The sequence below is a fragment of the Tachypleus tridentatus genome, chromosome 6 (assembly GCF_004210375.1).
Source record: "Tachypleus tridentatus isolate NWPU-2018 chromosome 6, ASM421037v1, whole genome shotgun sequence".
In the NCBI taxonomy this organism is placed as follows: domain Eukaryota; kingdom Metazoa; phylum Arthropoda; class Merostomata; order Xiphosura; family Limulidae; genus Tachypleus; species Tachypleus tridentatus.
This window is the reverse complement of record NC_134830.1, coordinates 155,326,115-155,339,019: the sequence shown is the minus strand read 5'-3', so window position 1 is coordinate 155,339,019 and position 12,905 is coordinate 155,326,115. Positions and strand designations below refer to the sequence as shown.

The 12,905-nt window shown below is 32.4% G+C and overlaps 1 protein-coding gene across 1 annotated transcript; it reads right to left on the bottom strand.

Annotated features, from left to right (window-relative positions):
• Positions 1-9,193: 9,193 nt before the first annotated feature.
• Positions 9,194-12,560, bottom strand: LOC143251510 (uncharacterized). The gene is made up of 3 exons (XM_076502787.1): positions 12,421-12,560; positions 11,118-11,778; positions 9,194-9,367 (listed from the first exon to the last, which is right to left on the bottom strand). The coding sequence occupies exons 1-2, from the start codon at positions 12,430-12,432 to the stop codon at positions 11,137-11,139; spliced, it is 654 nt and encodes a 217-aa protein (XP_076358902.1). The 5' UTR covers positions 12,433-12,560; the 3' UTR covers positions 9,194-9,367; positions 11,118-11,136.
• Positions 12,561-12,905: the final 345 nt, after the last annotated feature.

Genomic DNA, 12,905 nt, shown 5'->3' with positions numbered 1-12,905 from the left:
AGAGCATACTTTACAAAGCACGTACGAATGACTTGGAAACCAGAGAGTTAAGTATATTGAACATTTGCAATGATTTTAGATACGTTTATATGATCATAAAACAGCTGTTAATTGAAACTCTCACGTGCATAAAAATCGTATTTTGTGAGAACATTAGTTGTTAATTATAGATGCTGTACCAACTGAAAAAACTTGTTATAAAAAAAGTTCCTGTCAATAAAGCGTTCGAAAAGTTTGTTTATATTCAGTCGTGCGGGGTGTTTTACCACATCGGGCTATCTGTTGAGCCCACCGTATATTCAGTTGTCTCTACTGTAAAATATAAAACAATTAGTATATAAGAAGTAATTACTGGACGAACAGTATAATGTATAATTTAAGTAAAATGTAAACTTTTCACTTAAAGTAGCTTAACGTAAACTCAAAAGGAAAGTTTCAGTGTGATAGATAAATAAATAATAATAAAGTGATATAATAGAAAAAAATTAAAGTTTTCAAATAAAATAATTCAGATTCTGATGAAGAAAAACAAAAACTCTGTAATTTACTTCAGGGTGAACTGACGATATAAACACCATTACGATTAATTGGCATGATTTCGGACTTTGAAAGTACATCAGTATCAGAAAGAAATTTAAAACATTGCTATAAAATTTATGGCGTTGATTTATATTAGTTTGCCAATACATCTGAAGAAAAAGTTAATTATAGAGTACGACGTTTGTTTAATTAAAAACCAATGAGTAAAAAGTTACATTATAGCAGTTTCGTTACTCACAGCTATGGCTTTTAGTATGATATTGTCATATCAACTCATTATGTAAATACAAATAGTAGAAGAATACTTTTAACGTAACCAACTAACTAACAGCTGATATCAACGTATTTTACCAAATCGCAATCTAATGAACATATAGACAGTGGTAAGTGTTCTACAGTTTATTCTACAAGTTAATTATCGGTTCAACAGCAACACAACTCACTTAAAACAAATAGTTGTATTTGTTGCATGGTATCATTTCAGTATGAGAAGTGGCAGTTCTCCACGTGCAGTAATACCAAATATTTAGACTAAAGTTAATTTCTGATGATAAAATACCAAGTATCATTATCGGAGATATTTAGTGAAATAAAAATTGGTAACAAAGTGCTTAAAAAGTTATTTACATTTAGTATAACAGAATTCCTTGTATAACAGCACTGTGATAAATGTTCTCATCATATAAAACAACAAACAGAAAGAATTATGTTGAATTTCCAGCCAAGCTCCTCAAGTGGTATCTGTCACAACACCTGTAAAATAATGTTTATTTTGTATAAATTCACTAACTTAATCAATGATTTGTGATTTCAATTAAATTTTAATACAATATAAATTAAACGATTTAGACTAAAGATGAATAATTTTATTTAATTTATATTGAAACTAATCTATCATGTCATTTTTTGATACATCTTTGGTGATTCTTATAAATGATTTCAAACATATTACGTTTCTGGTAAAAACTGTACATGATAAACTAGACACTGTCTTTACATGTATCCAACCTTTGTTCGGTTTAGAAGATGAAATCCAGTACACTGTGGTATCGATAAATAAATATAAATATCATAAAACTACACGTGGGGTTTTATTTAATAAACCAATTGAATTAATTTCGTTATTCCAATATGTTGTTAAAATATATCAATCAGTATAAGGAAACGAAGCAAGTTTGTATAACTTGAACTTTTTTAATAGAGAAACTAAGACTCTCCTAAATAAAAATGATGGTCAGATAATTTTTTTAGACTTTGAAAATGACCAGATCATAAATAGATCAATTCATACATTGTTGATATTAACATACTCACTTACCAACACCAAGAGATGTAACAATAATAAACCATACTTGTTTGATGTAACTTGTTACAAAAGCTTACGTCATGGATACGAAGAAAAATTCAGCTTACAAATTTATCTTTTTGAAACTTCACTGTATTATATATGAGATGCTAGAGTATGGAACGTGAAATATAATTACAACATTCAGTTTCATTGATGTTTTTGTTGTTTTGATACAAAGCTACATCCTGGACTGTATCAAACTTGACCAATGCGGAGAATCAAATCACAGAGTTTAATACTAGAACTATGGAAAACCTGACCGTAAACTTTTAACTTGGTAACATACACATATTAACGTAGTTATTGTTAGCTGTTATAAATTTCTCGGGGTGGGGGAGTATCTCTTATGACAGTTTATGCATTCTAATGTTCACCATATTTTCTCAGAACACATTTAACTACACGTCAATGAAACATATAAACTGTTTGTACTCAAACAATGGAATAAACATATATTTTTCAGCTGTGGCCTAGCGCCTCATAAAACTGCTCCGAGTTTTCAAGTGCGAAACGTTTTCCTCGCAACTCCGTAATTTCTTGAGTGATTTGAGATCTAATTATAGTTTCGGACTCAAGAGGTCAAACCCTTCAAGTGTTCTATTTAACCATGCCCAAGATCTCATACGTTAATTTACTCTAGTAATGCCAAGAAGAATTTCAAATTGAGGGTAGGTTAGTAGAGATCGTGATGAGTAACGAAATGGAATCAGCAGTCAGCATGTTCCACACATGGTATTACTAGCACACAAAACTATAGTAAATAAAAATGAGAGGAAAGTTCTCATATATTAATTAACTTAACCCTGCCTAAAAGAATTTCAAATGCCGCAGCTATCGAATATTCCCCTTTGCATTAATTCATTCTCTTCATATACTTTTTAATAGCTTATATTACTTACAGAAACATATTTGTACAGTTTGAGCTATTTAAAGAAACATACTTGGATCGCTTATGTTAATTACAGAAACACCCTTGTATAGATTATACTATCTATAGAAATATACTTGTATAGTTTATATAATTTACAAAAACACCCTTGTATAGTTTATATTATTTACAGAAACATATTTGTACTATGTACAGCCCATTGGACTGGAGGTTCGTTTCATTTTTTTTTCATCCCAATATCTTTGTGATATAACATTAATTCTCAAATTTTTTTGAGTCAGGACTGGAAATATATTCTAAAAAAACTACCTTGTGTGAGCATATGATTCTTTATCGAACCGTATTACTGGTACAGAAGAAACACACAGACAAACAAATTCACAAAAGATTTCTTTTAAATATTATTTACATTTCATTTTTTATTCTAATAATCAACCTTAGTTTCAATTCAAAGTGTTTTTTTATTTCACAATTCAGTTTACAGTAATTTCAATAAGATTTTTTTCGCACAACCTAATTTTCTGGTTCTTAATTGAATGAAGGTAAGATTTCAGGACATCATTTTTACCGACGAGAATCCGGATCCTAAGAAAGTCTAGAATTACAAAAAAAATATATCAAGTTTCATATAAATTGAATTAAAATCGCGTAAAGTGTCATGATGGTGTAAGTAAGTTATTATTTAATTAATTTTAATTATTATTAAGGGATTGTGGTAATTCATCTTTTAAGAAAACTATAAACTATTTCCTACATCTATTTAATTAATTTTGTAATTGGTTTCAACAAACCCTGTACTTATATATAAAACCTTTCTACTTTTAAAAAGGTTTAATTTTCGTTAAAAGTATGTATAAAAATGTACATATATACACCAGTTGGTTCTTGTGCAATACGTGGTTTATCATAGACCCTGTCTCCAATATAAATCTCTACATAGTTATCAATGACTTTAGTGACTTTAATCGCTAATATATGGTGTAAGTTCTATGCGATAAACAAAGTTCAGGTATCCCACTGTCCAAGTTTATAATAAGTAAACAACATGACATGTGGCCCTTATTTTTCTCATTTCATACTTAACACGTTCATTAATGGATATAAATTTTAAGCTCTTACACATTTCACATTACCTGGAAAACCAATTTATTAACCATAAGAAAGCGGCGAATTCTTTAAATATTCAACAATTTTAAAAACAGTAAAGTTAACAAAGCAGCTTCTTGCAAAAATTAACACACCAGTGACGATATGGTGTGACTGTTATTGTAAGATCAGACTATACATTCTTAATTCATATGAGATAATATTAACATTAATAAATAAAACAGTATATGAGTCGGGAATTTTAAAAAGATGTTATTACGTGACATGAAGAAGTATCATCGTGTAAGATATGTTGTATAAGAATATCTTAATATAACTAATGTACGAAAATGTGAAAACACTGCAGTCGGTTGTCTGCTGGGAATCAAACCATAAATTACACTTTTGTAAGTCGTGTGAACTTACACTTTACTTCCCTAGAGATATATTCAGTTATATTCCATCTTTATTAGCAACCATAATTCTGTAAGAACATTTAACTCTAAACTTCAGGCACTAAATATATGAAACTCGTCACAAAACTACTCAGTGGGCTGTCTCTGCCTGTCCACAATGATAACCAAAACACTATTTCCAGTGATGTAAGTGCGCAGACATCCCGCTGTGTCATATGAGGATAAATGTTGGTCAATCAGTAAGTTTCTCTCCAAAAATTAGAAACTCTTTAATCATTTTACCTCTTTTCAATTTTGTATTCCTGAATTGATTTGTTTCTTCTTTTTAATTTTAAAGAAGGTTAAACTAGGGCTATATGCGCTATCCGTCTCTAATTTATCAGTGAAAAGCAACTATTGGGCTCGTATATTACCAACGAATAGTAGTACTGACCGTTAGTTACCATTATAACTCCTCTACAACTGAAAGAAGTGAACGTGTTTTGTATGACGGATATTTGAAGCCACGACACTCACGTTACTAATCGAGTGGTATCACCAGGTAGTTAAAGTTTTTGATCATATCAAGCTAAGTATTTACATAGTGGGTTGATATGACGCAATCATACTTAAGGCCATACCTGTGATTAACAAAAGCACTATGAGGCAAATTGATATTTATTGGTTTTTATTTAATAATAAAAGACGAATCTTACAATTGGCTTTTACCCAGATAGACCATCAAACGAAGATAAATCAAAAAATAACATTTTAAAGAATATCTGTTAATTTTTTCTTGATACTGATGTACTTTTAAAGTCCGACATCATGCCAAATAATCATTTTGGTGTTATATCGTCAGTTCGTGCAAAAGGATTACATTTTAATAAATGTATAATTACATTAAGACCATACTTCAGGTAGTGTTGATTATATTATGTGGAAAAATGTTAAAGTTCGGACCACATCAGTGAACTACCGGTTTAGCAACTTTTTATCTGAAACAACGTCTAGAAAAGTAATGGTTGTTTTGTATCAAAAGATTGGAAATCTATAGATAAGTTACATTTTTCTCTCGCTTGTTTCCTCTGAATAACTTTTCCATTTACAAAACTTTGTGTATTTTTGCCACCACAGAAATATTCCTTGACGTATTATGCTACCAATATTTAATTTCCTGAACATCACTATAATGCTATCTTCATCCTGTATAGTACACGGAGACGTTCTACCGAATTTATTGTAATAATGACTCAAAGAAGACGGTAAAGTGTCGGTAATACCATTTATAAAATGTTCCTTTTTTGTTTACACCGTATCTGTACATAGTTATTAATTGTGAACTGTTGTTAGTCAAAAATATTCCTGAGTTAGTGAAGATAAAAAGTGACCTTCTATAAAATCAGCTAGCACAAAATGTACTTGTTTGTTTTTAAAACAAGTATCAGATTCCGATCATTGATGTGATCATTTTCATCTACTCGTGTTTTAACGGGAAAGAATGTTTTAGTGTTTAATAAAGATTCTACAACTTAACAATAGATTTAACTTTTGGAGTTGATAATGGCAACTTATGAGTATGAATATCAAATTGTGTAAAAATCAATCAGTGTGACAAGATACAATATTTACGCATGTATATAAATCCGTAAGAACAGACATTTTACTTAAGTGTGTATATCATATCGTGTGGAGTAGGTAAGTTATTTAGTGTGATTTTCAATAAACAGATTGTTTGGTTATTGCTGAAGAGAAAAAAAACAACATAAAATAAACTACAAATAAGTATGGGATATGATATGCGAAACATTTGCACAATATTAGAAATGTCTGTCGAAATAACAATCAAAGATATATACTTGTATTCCCCCAGTGGCTTAGTGGTATGTCTGCAGATTAACAACGCTAAAAAGCGGATTTTGAGAACCGTGCTGGGCAGAGCACAGATAGCACATTGTGTATCTTTGTGCTCAATTTAAAATAACAGCTATATACAGGTGTGCCTGGTTATTCTCTAATTTTCTTAACTTTCTGTGTTTTTTCTTCTATACTTATGTTGATCATCAAAATTCCAAGACTTATAAAAAATAAAACATTTTTCCCCCTAACACAGAAATGTTATTTACGTAATATATAAGTTCGGTAATCAGTTGTAAAGATTTGAAATCAGATGTTTCTGTGACATAAGAATGCTATTACATTCTGTATATATAGCAAAACGTTCTTTGTTCAAATAGCTTACAATACAAGTTATTGAACATTTTTGGTTTAGTTATTAAAATTACAGCAGGTTATGACCAATAATCATGGTTTTATTTACGGTTTCGAGCTGTAATGTTCGAATAATGGAGCTATGTAGGCTTGTTGTAGTTTATCCCCGTATACTAATGAAATCTTCTTGTTCAATAGTAAACACATTGTTATAAATATGGTTTCTAAAATGCTGTTAAACATAATTAGTAAGTAGTGATTTCAAGCTACACTGGTTGATTCAAAACTCATCAAAGAGGTTCGGTATATCAGTGTCACAAGTTATTTTTTCTCAAGTACTCAAAATTGTAAAATTATCATATCCCATTTTGTGAAGAATAGATTTGAATCAATTGCGTTAAACAAAACAGAGAACTACACCAAGCAAAGTATGACCTTGACCGATGTTGGTTCAGCTACAAACACAACAAATGTTTTACAGCCGTGTGGAAAGGTCTAATAATGTGAATATCATGCGTTTTTCAGGTATTTCAAGAAATGGATCAGTTAATTTTTTCTCTTTGCTTCTTCATAACTATATGCAGAATTCTCACTAAATCTAGTTTATTATAATTCATTGTAAATGTCTATATGGATTTGAATTCCAGTCGCACCAAACATGTTCGCCCTTTCAGCCGTACGTTAATATGTGGCGGTGAATCCCACTATTCGTAAGTAAAAGAGTAGCCTTAGAGTTGGCATTGGGTGGTGATGACTAGCTGCTTTCCTTCTTGTCTTATACCGCTAAATTAGGGACGGCTAGCGAAGATAGCCTTCATGTAGTTTTGCGCGAAAATTAAAAACATATAAAGAACTGTAAATATTTATATACGAGGGTTGTTCAAAAAATACACGGACTGACGTCATAAAACAAAATGTACTTTATTTAGAAGTTACAGGTCTGGGACCCCTTCAAAGTACTCTCCTACCCAACTCACACACTTGTCTCAACGATGTTTCCACTTGTTGAAACAGTCCTGGAACGCTTCTTTTGTAACGTCTTCTAGCTCCTTCGTCGCATTTGCCTTAATCTCGTGAATCGTCTCAAATCTTCTTCCTTTCAAGGGTCTTTTGAGTTTGGGGAACAAGAAAATATCGCAAGGAGCAAGGTCAGGTGAGTAGGGGGGGAAAGAACAGTGATCGAGTGTTTTAGTCCAAAAACTCACAAGTTCTGAGGGCTGAATTTCGCAGCAACGCGGTGCATCTTGAAATTTTCGGTCAAAATCTCGTAACAAGATCCAACTGATATCTTACACTCTTCAGAAAGCTCCCTGACAGTCAGACGTCGATTCGCCCGCAACATGGTGTTGATTTTGTCGAAGTGTGGGTCGTCAGTTGACGTGGAAGGAAGTCCAGGACGCTCATCATCTTCAATGGACTGTCGACCATCCTTAAAACGTTCATGCCACTTGAAACATGCCGTACGCTTCATAGCAACATCACCGTAAGCCGTGTTAAGCATAGCAAAAGTTTGAGTCGCAGATTTTCCAAGTTTAACACAAAATTTTACAGCAAGTCGTTGCTCCTTCAGGTCATTCATTCTGAAATCCGCCAAACGAAAAAACTCGCACTTCACTTAAAACCGCGTAGGAAATACACAAATAAAGATATCTGCAATCGGGAAATGGCGTCGTAATCAGCTGATCTGTGCAAACCTAGCGACACCAAGCGAATTCCTCTGGAACCAACTGGAGCCGCGCAATTCAAACTGTCCGCGTATTTTTTTAACAGACCTTGTATATATATATATATTATCGGAACAGTATAAATATTTAATATTAACCAATGTAACTTTTTCTTTATTGGTTAGTGAATGAATTAGAACAAATTGCCATCATAATGTGGGAAATTATTTCAAATATCTATATGCATATAATACAGCTAAAATATATCATCAATCTTGTGTAGAACTTTGGATATTTCCTCCTTAAATAGCTGACCAATTCAAACCCAACTTCTCACACTAACTTTTTAGTACAAACGTGAACTAAATCCATATTAAATTTTCCCAGATGTCAAAATACATAATAATATTTTATAAATTGTTAGTTTCTATATCGTTACTGCAGGAAATGCTGTAAATAGTTATATTTGAATACAATTCCCACCAATGCAAAATATACAAAAATAAAATGTGCAGTTACAATGTATAAAATAAATATATTTTTTTTCTGTTGAAACTTCCCGCTCTTTTCTATCGCACAAAGATATAGTGGACATAAATGAGGGAAAAGGTCTCATAGATTAATCCACTCTAAACTTGTGCTAATATATATTCAGCACACATACTTAGTTGTGTAGTTTATAGTTGTTAAAGAAACACAATTCTGTAGTTTAACTGTTTAAAGAGACACACTTGTGTTGTTTATATTATGTACAGAAATATATTTGTGTAATTTTAAACTATTTACAAAAACACATTTTAATTGTTTATACCATTTAAAGAAAGACACCTGTATAGGTATTTACAGCCCATACGACTGGTAACACGTTTGACTTTTTTTTCCTCTCAATATCTTTATGATATAATATTGACGTTCAAATACTTGTGAGTAACATCGCAAATGATTCATGCAGAAACTAACTTCGCCAAACGCTTGATTTTGTTTCGAAATGTGTTTATGGTAGAGGAGAAACAGACAGAAAGAAAGAGATTAATTAACGAAAGATTTCTTTTAGGTACAAATTACACTTTATTTGCTATTCAAGGTAAGGTTTTGAATTCAAAATTCACTTTATGGTAATTAATTTCAAATATATATATTTGTTCGTGCACTACTTAATTTGCGGATTGTTAATTAAATGAAGGTAACATTTCAGAATATCTTTTCTTTAGGCGAGAATGAAGATCCTAAGAAGCTGTAAAGAAAAAAAGAGGAATTCAAGTTTCATATAAATTGAATTAAAACCACAAAATGTGTCGATGTTGTAATAAGTAAGATATTTAATTAATTTTAATGATTATTAAGGGATTGGAGAAGTTCATGTCTTAAGAGAAGTATGAATTATATCATATATGTTTGCTTGTTTCTAATTAAGCACGTTGCTCCACAATGGGATATCTGGTGTCAGCCCACCACAATCGAAACCCAGATTCTAGCGCTGTGAATTTACAGACATACCGGTGTAAGGCGTTATTTGTGAAATTGTTTTCATTATACACTATACTTATATATATATATAGTTTGGCGAAAATAATTCACTAAAATAATAAGGTTTGGTTTGGATAGTTTTGAGTTTCGCGCGAAACTACCCGAGGGCTATCTCCGCTAGCTGTCCCTAATTTAGCAGTGTAAGATTAGAGGGAAGGCGACCTCTTCGGCTACTCTTTCACCAACGAATAGTGGGATGACCGTCACGTTATAACGCCTCCATGGCTGAAAGCGCGAACATGTTTTGGTGGGACGAGAATTCGAGCCCGAAAATCATAAGAAAGGACTGCGTTAAAAACAGCAAATCCAAACCTCTGACTAATTATATAATTTATTTTAACTTAAAAAACAAGCCAAAATTTGTTTTTAAGTTAAAATTAATTTATTATATATGTGATATATCATAAACCCTATGCACTTAAGGAAAATAGTTCTATTTATTTCGAGCTAATTGTAAAATAGGAGTTACAATATTTCATTTTTACCGTTTTATTAAACCTGAGGATTACTTATGCTGCACAAATACAATAGTTCCCTCTCTTCTCCCAACGAGTTATCGGTGATTTTAGGGACTTAAAACGCTAATAACCGGTGTTAGGTTATATACGGTGGATACATTGCAAATAGCTCACTGTGTAGCTTTGCACTAAAAAACACGTTAACTAAGACCTTTATGTTTCTCATTGCATACTTAACATTTTGTTTAATGTGTATAAATTTTAAGTTCTTATACATAACGCATACCCACAACAAGTATCAAGTTCCGGTTTCTACTGGTGTGAAACCACAGACAAACCGCTGTGCCACGTGGGGGTTAAAGTCGGTCAGTCGATAAGTTTCTGTCCAAAAATTATGAACTGCTTCATCACGTTACTTCCTTTTAATTTTGTATTACTGAATTGGTTTCTTTGCTTGTTTTTATTTCACAAAGAGCTACACGAGGGCAATTTGCGCTACCCATCCCTAATTTATCAATGTATGGAAGCTAGTCACCACTACCAACCGTCAACTCTGAGGCTAATTTTAAATAAACTAATACTGGGATTGACAGATCCATTATAACGCCCCCACGGTTGAAAGGGCAAGAATAATTTGGCGTGACGGAGATTCAAACCCGTGAACTTCAGATCACGTGTCGAGCATCTTAACTAACTGGCCATGCCATGCAATTAACATTAGTGTGTGTGTGTGTTTTTCTTATGGCAAAGCCACATCGAGCTATCTGCTGAGTCCACCGAGGGAAATTGAAACGCTGATTTCAGCGTTGTAAATCCATAGACTTACCGCTGTGCCAGCTGGGGAGCATCAACATTAGTAAAAACAGGTTCAAGTTTGTTTCTTTTGATTGTTTGTCGAGCAGCATGGTAGGAAGGTTAAATTATTTCCACTTATGACGAGAAAAGTGGAACTTTGCAATATTTTCATATTTAAAGTTTAAAATACTCAGTAATACTTACCTCAATTAGCTGTTACGAATTATCCTCTGCCATTTTCATTTCCTCTGCCATTTCCATTTCCTCTGCCATTTCCATTTCCTCTGCCATTTCCATTTCCCCTGCCATTACTATTTTCTTCGCCAAAATCTAGACCGTCGTTCCCGTTTGGGAATCTACCCAGTCCTCTTCCGTTTCCCAACCCATGATCGTAACGTCCACTGTTTCTAAAGCCAAACCTGGGATGATGTTCCAAGTCTAAGTGTCTGATGGCGTCTCTTCTCAACCCTTTTTTGTTGTCTTTTCCATTTCCTCTGCCATTACTATTTCCTCCGCCAAAATGTAGACCGTCGTTCCCGTTTGGGAATCTACCCAGTCCTCTTCCGTTTCCCAACCCATGATCGTAACGTCCACTGTTTCTAAAGCTAAACCTGGGATGAAGTTCCAAGTCTAAGTGTCTGATGGCGTCTCTTCTCAACCCTTTTTTGTTGCCTTTTCCATTTCCATTCTCTCTTCCAAAACCTGGATCGACGTCAAAGCCAGGTAGGTCAATAACTCCCCTTCCTTTCCCTCTGTTTCCCTGATCACCAAAACCATCGTAGATGTTCCGAATGTTTTTGTTATTTCCCTTTTTAGCGATACTTCCTACAGTGAAGACCGTAGTAACCAAAAGCAGAACGAAAATCTATAATAAAAATAAATATCAAAATCATATCTTTTATAAAACTATGACCATTAAAAACAAATGATTTACTGGCTTGGTTCTTGAGGAAATTATGTGGAACAAAGAAATTTTACAAAGAGAAACAGACACATAAACTATTACAACATAAATTAGCCTATCGTATAACATTTTTCCCGTAAAGCTTTGAGACTTTATTGTGAAATTTTCTTAGAAAGAACATATTACTATAAAATAAATGGCATTATTCTTCTTTAGTCTAAATCGTTTGGCCTAATTTATATTAATAATTGTAATAGAAATTACAAATGTTGATTAACTTAGTGAATCTAGTCATCATTAGCGTTATCTTACTGGTGTTGTGACAGATACCATTCGAGTAGCTTGGTGGGAAATTCAACATAATTCTTCCTGTTTGTTGTTTTACATGATGAGAACATTTATCACAGTGCTGTTTTACTGGGAATTCTTTTATACTAAATTTGAATAACTTTCAAATATTATTGTTATCAAATTTATATTTCACTAACTGTCACTTCTGATATTGAAATTATACCGTGCAACAAATACAGCTATTTGTCTCTGATGAGTTCTGTTCCAGTTTGGCAAATAATTATGTTACAGAATAAACTGTAGAACACTTACCACTGTCTTCATGTTCTTTGGGCTGTGATTAGGTGAAAGACGCTGATATCAGCTGAAAGTTAGTTAATTATTTAATAGTTAGTAACTTGAAGTTAGTATTCTTCAAGTTTACGTATTTATATAGTAGAGTGATATGATGTAATCACACTGAATGCTCTACAACTAACTAACGAAACAGCTAATACACAAATTTATATTTATTAGTTTTTAATTAATAACAAAAGACGTACCTAATATTTGGATTTTTCTCATATGCATTTCAAACGAAGACAGATAAAAGCTATAAAATTTGTTAATTTTTTATTTCATACTGACGTACATAGAATGTTTGACATCATTCCAACTAATCAAGATGATGTTTCAACTTTTAATAAATTTATAATTGCACTAAGAAGAAGTTTCAGTTCGTCCTCAAATCTTATCATTTCATGTGAATATGCGTTGATTATATTATGTGAAAACATTTGTTGAGTAAAATGAGAAAC